The 7,295-nt window shown below is 46.6% G+C and overlaps 1 protein-coding gene across 4 annotated transcripts in view; it reads left to right on the forward strand.

Annotated features, from left to right (window-relative positions):
• Positions 1-6,823, forward strand: part of RDH16 (retinol dehydrogenase 16) — a 29,496-nt gene extending 22,673 nt beyond the window's left edge. For 3 of the 4 annotated variants that reach the window (XM_037030276.1, XM_037030277.1, XM_037030275.1), the window contains exons 3-5: positions 1,894-2,152; positions 3,021-3,184; positions 3,620-3,973. In XM_037030276.1, coding sequence (XP_036886171.1) covers positions 1,894-2,152; positions 3,021-3,184; positions 3,620-3,837 — 641 coding nt within the window. In that variant the 3' untranslated portion in view covers positions 3,838-3,973. Of the gene's footprint in view, positions 1-1,893; positions 2,153-3,020; positions 3,185-3,619; positions 3,974-6,654 lie in introns of those variants that run through there. The other variant, XM_037030273.1, reaches the window with a different exon arrangement.
• The last annotated feature ends 472 nt before the right edge of the window (positions 6,824-7,295 follow it).

Raw genomic sequence — 7,295 nt, forward strand, 5'->3', positions numbered from 1 at the left:
CACTTTCTGGAGGAGGGGTGGAGGACAGGGCACTAGCCTGAGGCTTAAATGGGTGGCCGGGGGACAGCATGGGAGCCGAGCCCCTGTTCTCAGCACATCACTGTCTTCATGCTGGTGACTCGTAATCAGCGGACCAGGGAGTCGATGTCACCCATTTTCAGATGGCGACACTGAACTCTCAAGACTCACCTAAGAAAGGTCAGGAAATCAGTGCAGGGTCACTCACTCCTCTCTCTCTCCTTTCTAAACTGCAACTGTGTCTGTCCAATTATGGGGAAGAAAAGAACATCATTTTCCTGTATCTAAGTATGAATGTACGACGTGATCAATGTGGAAAATACAGAAAAGTGCAGGGATTAAAAAACCCTCACCCCTAATCTCACTACCTAAAGATGAGTGCAATTAACATTCTGATATACCGTATTTTTTGGACTATAAGACACAAGTTTGGGGACGGAAAGCGGGGTATGTCTTATAGTCCAAATGTAGCTTATCTGGCTCGCTGGGGGGCGGCGGCAGGGGAGCGGGGTCACAGGAGGCAGCAGCAGGGTCACTGCTGTATTTTTCTCCCAAATTGTGGGGCTGTGTGTCTTATAGTCCAAAACTAAGGTACATGGTATATTTTTCACATATAGTTGACAAATCCTTTGCATTAAAAGAAGATGAACAATTTTATAGCATGGTGAAAATTTCTATAAAAACTTAATTTTTAATGATTGAGACATTTCTATCCTTCTGAATAACATGATTTACTAAAGCAGTATTTTATGGTGTAATATGAAATTATTTCCTACATTTTATTCATCATATTCAGCATAAAAATATCTTGGGAAACCTATTTTTACTCAAATCTCTATCTATAACCATGTAAATTAATTGGGTTCTTTGAAGGAAAATATATGCTGGGGGAACGTGATTCCTACGATAGCAGGGCCTATGGGAGCAGGCCAGGGACTCCACTCTGAGCTAGCACTTCCAGAGTCCCCGCCCCCAGCTGTTGTCCCGTGTCCCCCTGATCTCTGATCCTGCTGCCCTGTTGCCTGTGGCTGGTAAATCTTGACATCTCTGGGACTGTGCCTTTGGATCTTGCAGAGAGATTTCCATGAAGCAGGGGGCACTGTGAGCCAGAGGTCTGGGGGGTCAGGGTCTCCTGCACAGATGAGAGGGGAAGGCGGCGTTGACCAGGGCTCGGAGCGAGGTCTGTGCCTGTAGGTAGGAAGGGCAGCCTGGGTCTGCCTGAGAGCCCGCCCTTCCGCAGCTCTGTGTCCATGCAGGGTGTGTCCAGACCAACAGCCTGAAGTCAGTCACAGACCTGCTCTCCCTGGTTCTCCACCCCTGAGGTTTCGGATCTGTTTTACCCAGTCAAATTGTCCCCAAATATTACCCATATTTTCTACTGTTGTCTTTTATATAATGTGGTTTTCTTTCTCTCCCACTCCACTCTTCATTCTCTGTCTGTATCTCTCTCTTTACCTCATTGATAGTCATTGAACACTCACTAAGGAAACAGTCCAGAAACCTGAAAATGTGGGCGAATAATGATACCGTCTGCAAGGACAGCACCGATGTGCGAAACCCAAGCATGACCCTGCGACCCACACTGTGGACTTGCTAGATTTCATCCACACCTGTCCTGCCTCACCAATCTCCTCCACGAGGCAGGAGGCTGGACGGGAGGACTAAATCAGAAGGAAGGCACACTCTCTGTCACCAGCAACTTACAGGATCAGCACTGCCTTCAGCCCTGTTGGCGGCAGGCACTTAGTTATCTGTTCTACCCTCTCCCCATGCCACCTCCTCAGAGGGTCCCCACTGGGTAGCAGGTGAACTGGACCACAGCTGTGTCCTCACTGCGTGGCCTCAGCAGTCGCTTTCTCCCCTCTGTGCGCCCAGGACTCTGGGGTCTGGTGAATAATGCTGGCATCTCCACGCCCACGGCACCCAACGAGTGGCTGACCAAACAGGACTTCGTAAAGATTCTCGATGTGAACCTGCTGGGGATGATCGAGGTGACCCTGAGCCTGCTGCCCTTGGTGAGGAAGGCAAGAGGCCGTGTGGTCAACGTCTCCAGCATCTTGGGTCGTGTGTCCATGTGTGGTGGGGGCTACTGCATCTCCAAGTATGGCGTTGAGGCCTTCTCGGACTCCCTCAGGTATTGGGCTGGAACAGAGGCCCCCTTTGGTCCTCTTGCTTCTGTGCTTCAGGGGAGCCTTTTCCAAGGGGTTGTTGATATCACACAGCCTCAGAGTCTCTTCCCTCCAGCTCCTTTTCTCTTGCTTTGTGCCAGGCATTCATTGGGAAGCACCTATGTATCTTCTGGAGATTGGGATGGGCTCCAGGGCATTAAAGTTTGATTCAAGCTGTCCCTGCCCATAGTCAGAAAGCATCTGGGGCAGAATTAGCACCGATATTATTCAGCCCTGCGGCCCATTCATGTACATAATTGCTGTGATACTTGGGTGCCAGGAGGCCTATTAACAGTGAAGCCTCAGGGAAGCACTTTATTCAGGGAGCTTCTCCATCACATCAGCAGGAGAGACTGCACTGGCTGCAGGGCTGAGGATGGCTGTGATGTGGAGGAGGTGAGCCCACAGGCAGGCAGATGCTCCTGGAAGCCAGGTGGCCTGGAGGTTGACCTGGGTTGGGGAGGAGAGGGAGGGAATTTAGGAGTGTGGGAAGGATAAAATGGGCACAGCCCAGGTTTTGATTGCATGTGACAGAAATACAAGGACATCGAATTTAAGTGGCACCTTTCAGCAGAATTGGTAGGATTTAGAGTTAGAAGCAAATGTATGTAAAACTTGGAAAAATACTCAAACTCTGCTGAGAGGCACTACCATCATCATATTTCCCCCTCCTGTGGTACACTTCACAGCTTCCCTGAGCTTTGAGCTTAGTCTACTGCAACCCTATAATGATGTTTTATTTGTTGTTTTCCCCTGATGTTGTGCATGCGTGCACGTGCGTGTGTGTGTAAAAGACTCCTGAAGTCCTTGCCCCTCTGCCTGTGTGCCTTGCAGGAGGGACCTTTCCCACTTTGCAGTGAAAGTGGCAATCATCGAGCCCGGTTTCTTCAAGACTGCTTTGGCAAGCTCTGAGACGGTTTCTAGGGGCTTCCAGGAGACATGGGATCGGGCCAGCCCAGAGGTGAAGGAGATCTATGGAGAGAAGTTCATGGCAACCAGTGAGTGAGCTGTGTGTGTCATGGGGACAGAAGCAAACCACTTTCTGGAAACCTGGTTTACAGTCAGTACCACCTATGGTCTCAGGTTCAACCTTAGTGCTCTGACTCGCCCACAAACAGGGGACCTTTGGTTCCATCTCTATAGTCCCACATGGTCCAACTGGTAACCCAAGGGAGGGATCCAGGCTTGTCAGAGCAGGCACTAGTGTCTTATGTGAACTTCTCATTGTGTTGAGGAGGAAACTAAAGCTAGAGAGAAAAGGTACTTGTGTAAAAGAGTTGTGCCTGAGGTAGGAGTGAGGCAGTCTCTGAGGAATTTGGGTGGATTCACTATGTAGAGGGCCAGGAATTCTAGAAACTCATTCTATAACTTGATTTTAATGTGGGAGTGGTCAGAGGTGGGAATACATCTGGATTCTTTCTCTTTCTGGACAGGTATGAAATCACTGGGATTGTTGGACAAAATATGCACAAAGGACCTGTCCTTGGTGACAGACTGCATGGAACATGCCCTGATCGCCTGCCATCCCCGCACCCGATACTCATGTGGCTGGGATGCCAAGCTCATCTACATTCCCATGAGCTACATGCCCACTTTCCTGGTGGATGCCATAATCTCCTGGAAAAACCCAAGGTCCAGGAAGGCCCTGTGATTCATAACTGTGATGTATAATAAGGAAGAGTTGGGTACTATGTGAGGGAAGGGATGCATCTGTGGAGAGAAATATGGGGCATTTTGCTCACATTCTCAGTAATGTTACTTAAGTAAAATTAAATAATTAACTCAAAGAATATGCATTTCCTTAAGGCCAGGGAAGTTCAGGGAAGTTTTCTGAGCAGAGCAGGGACTAATATTGCAGGGCCTTGTTCTCTTTCCAGTATCCCGAAGGTCAAACTCTGCCTGCCCCCTCCTCCCTCACGATCCCCAACTCGCTAGTCACCCTGTACCTGCTGTCCTTGTTGTGTCTTTTCCCTCTGTCTCTTCCAGAGAGGTCTTCTGAAAGCTGAGTGGACTGGAGACCTAGTAGGATGTGGCAAGGATGGCCTTTGGGAGGGTGAAAGGGGCCATTGACACTTCCTGGAGCCAAGGGTCCAGTCTACACTAAGGTGTGGCACCTGGCCTCCGCATCTTTCCCCAAAGCCTGCACCATTCACTCCAGGGTGAAATTTAGGATTTCCCGACAGAGAAGATGAACTTGGCTTCCTGAGCAGATAGTGCCTTGGAATTAATGCAGGTTGTTTCAAAGCTGGTCTCTTGGTGTTCAGTGCATGCTTGTCTCTACTCACCCTCTTCTGGGATGTCAAGTGTATCTCTCCAACCACGGTGTGGCAAATAATTATTCACAGCTTTCTTTCCCTCATTTCTTGTTTTCCTGTTTCCTTTCTCTTCTCTAGTTTTCCCTTTATTTCTGTCTCTTACTCATTTCTTTCTACCTATCTATGTCTCTCTCCTATAGGATACTGTTGAATAGGACTTCCAGCCAAGATGGAGGTGTAGGTAGACACACTGTGCCTCCTCACACAACCAAAAGAGGGACAACAAACAATTTAAAAACAAAAAAACAACCAAAACTGACAGAAAATTGAACTCTATGGAAGTCCAACAACTAAGGAGATAAAGAAGAAACATTCATCCAGACCAGTAGGAGGGGTGGAGACAGGCAGCCAGGTGGAGAGGGCTAGGGGCAAGGTGGTAGCTGGCAGGCCCAGTGAGGCAGCAGATTGTGGACTGGGTAGTTCCACATTTGTGTGCAGATAAACTGAGAAGAACACCTGGGGAGTGAGACAGACTGCACAACACAGGGTCCCAGTGCAGGAAAATAAAGCCTCAAACCACTGATTGAAAACACCTGTGGGGGTTGAGGTGGCAGCAGGAAAAATTCTCAGCCACACAGGAGAGTTTCTTGGAGAGACCCACAGGGTCCTAAAATGCACACAAGTCCACCCACTGGGAATCAGCACCAGAAGGGCCAATTTGCTTGTGGGTAGTGAGGGAAGTGACTGAAAACTAGCAGAGAGCAGAGCAAGTGGCATTGCTCCCCCTCAAATCCCTCCCCCACAAACAGTATGACAACATAGCAATGTGGGTTGCCCCACCCTAGTGAGTACTAAGTTCCCGCCCCTTACTTCATAACAGGTGTGCCCAGACAAATAAAATGGTCCAAATGAAAGAACAGATCAAAGCCCCAGAAAAAATACAACTAAGTGACAAAGAGATAGCCAACCTATTAGATGCATAGAATAGGACAACTGTAATGGCATAATCAATAAAATATATTTAAAAAAATAAAAAATGAAGGCTGTGCTAAGAGAAATAAAGGAAAATGTACAGGGCACCAACAGTGAAGAGAAGGAAACAGGGACTCAAATCAATGGTTTGGACCAGAAGAAAGAAAGAAACACTCAACCAGAACAAAATGAAGAAATAAGAATTTTAAAAAAGAAGGAGAGGCTTAGGAACCTCCAGGACATCCCCAAATGTCCCAACATCTGAATCATAGGGGTGCAAGAAGGAGGTGGAAATTGAAAACTTATTTGAACAAATAATGAAGGAGAACTCCCCAATCTGGCAAAGGAAATAGACTTCCAGGAAGTCCAGCAAGCTCAGAGAGTCCCAAAGAAGTTGGGCCCAAAGAAGAACACATCAAGGCACATCATAATTATATTACCCAAGATTAAAGGTAAGGAGAGAATCCTAAAAGAGGCAATAGAAAAGAAGATAGTTACCTACAAAGGAATTCCCATAAGACTGTCAGCTGATTTCTCAAAAGAAACTTTGCAAGCAAGAAGGGGCTGGAAAGAAGTATTGAAAGTCCTGAAAGGCAAGATCTACATCCAAGATTACTTTGTCCAGCAAATCTTTCATTTAGAATGTAAGGTCAGATAAAGTACTTCCCAGATAAGGTAAAGTTAAAGTACTTCATCACCAAGCCCTTATTATAAGAAATGATAAAGGGACTTATCTAAAAAAAAAGAAGATAAAAATATGAACAATAAAATGACAACAAACTCACAGTTAATAACAACCAAACCTAAAACTAAAGCAAAAGCAAACTAAGCAAACAACTAGGACAGGAACAGAATAACAGAAATGGAGATCACATGGGGGGTTATCAGAGGGAGAGTGGGAGGGGGGGAGAGGGGGAAAAGTAGCATTAATGGTAGATAGAAGATAGACAGGGGGTGGTTAAGAATAGTATAGGAAATGTAGAAGCCAAAGAACTTATATATATATGACCTAAAGGGAGGGGAATGCAAGTGGGAGGGGGTGCACAGTGTAGAGGGGAATAAAGGGGGGGAAATGGAACAACTATAACAGCATAATCAATAAAACAGATTTAAAAAATAAAAATAAAACCCTAAAAAATAAACAAAATCTTTAAAAAAAGATATTGTTGAATACTACTCTATTATCTCAAACTCTGTCCATTCACTTAACAAAGATGGGTTTATTTTCTATTGCATTCCAGGCACTGAGGAGCAGAAAAATGATCATCCCTGCCATCCAGTGGCTAAACGTGTTTGCAAGCCCTGACACCCTGCAACCACAGCATTCCTATTTCTTTTCCTGCATGCTTTCCTGTATCCCATGTACCATGCTGCTGTTCATTCAATAAAATAAACTTAATCATAATGTAAGTTGGAACCACACACCTGTCCTCACTATAGGGTCATAGCACAATTTTGCTCTCTTACCCTCACTGTGCCCAGGATTCTGGGGGCTGGTGAATAACGCTGGTATCTCCATGCACACACACCCTGATAGACTCATGAAACAGAACTTCATTAAGATACTCAATGTGAACCTGTTGGGAGTGATCAAGGTGACCCTGAGTCTGCTGCCCCTGGTGAGGAAGGCAAGAGGCCATGTGGTCAACGTCTCCAGCATCTTGGGTCATGTGTCCTTGTATGGCAGAGGCCATTGCATCTCCAAGTACAACGCTGAGGCCTTCTTGGACTTCCTCAGGTATTGGGCTAGGACAGAGCCCCCCCCAACTCGGTCCTCCTGCTTCTGTGCTTCTGGTGGGGACTTTTCCAGGAAGTTCACTTCACACAGTATCAGAGGTACTTCCTTTCATATTTCTCTCTTGCTTTGTGCCAGGCATTCATT

The sequence above is a fragment of the Sturnira hondurensis genome, unplaced genomic scaffold (assembly GCF_014824575.4).
Source record: "Sturnira hondurensis isolate 20B ecotype Veracruz unplaced genomic scaffold, ASM1482457v3 Scaffold0020601, whole genome shotgun sequence".
Taxonomy (NCBI): Eukaryota; Metazoa; Chordata; class Mammalia; order Chiroptera; family Phyllostomidae; genus Sturnira; species Sturnira hondurensis.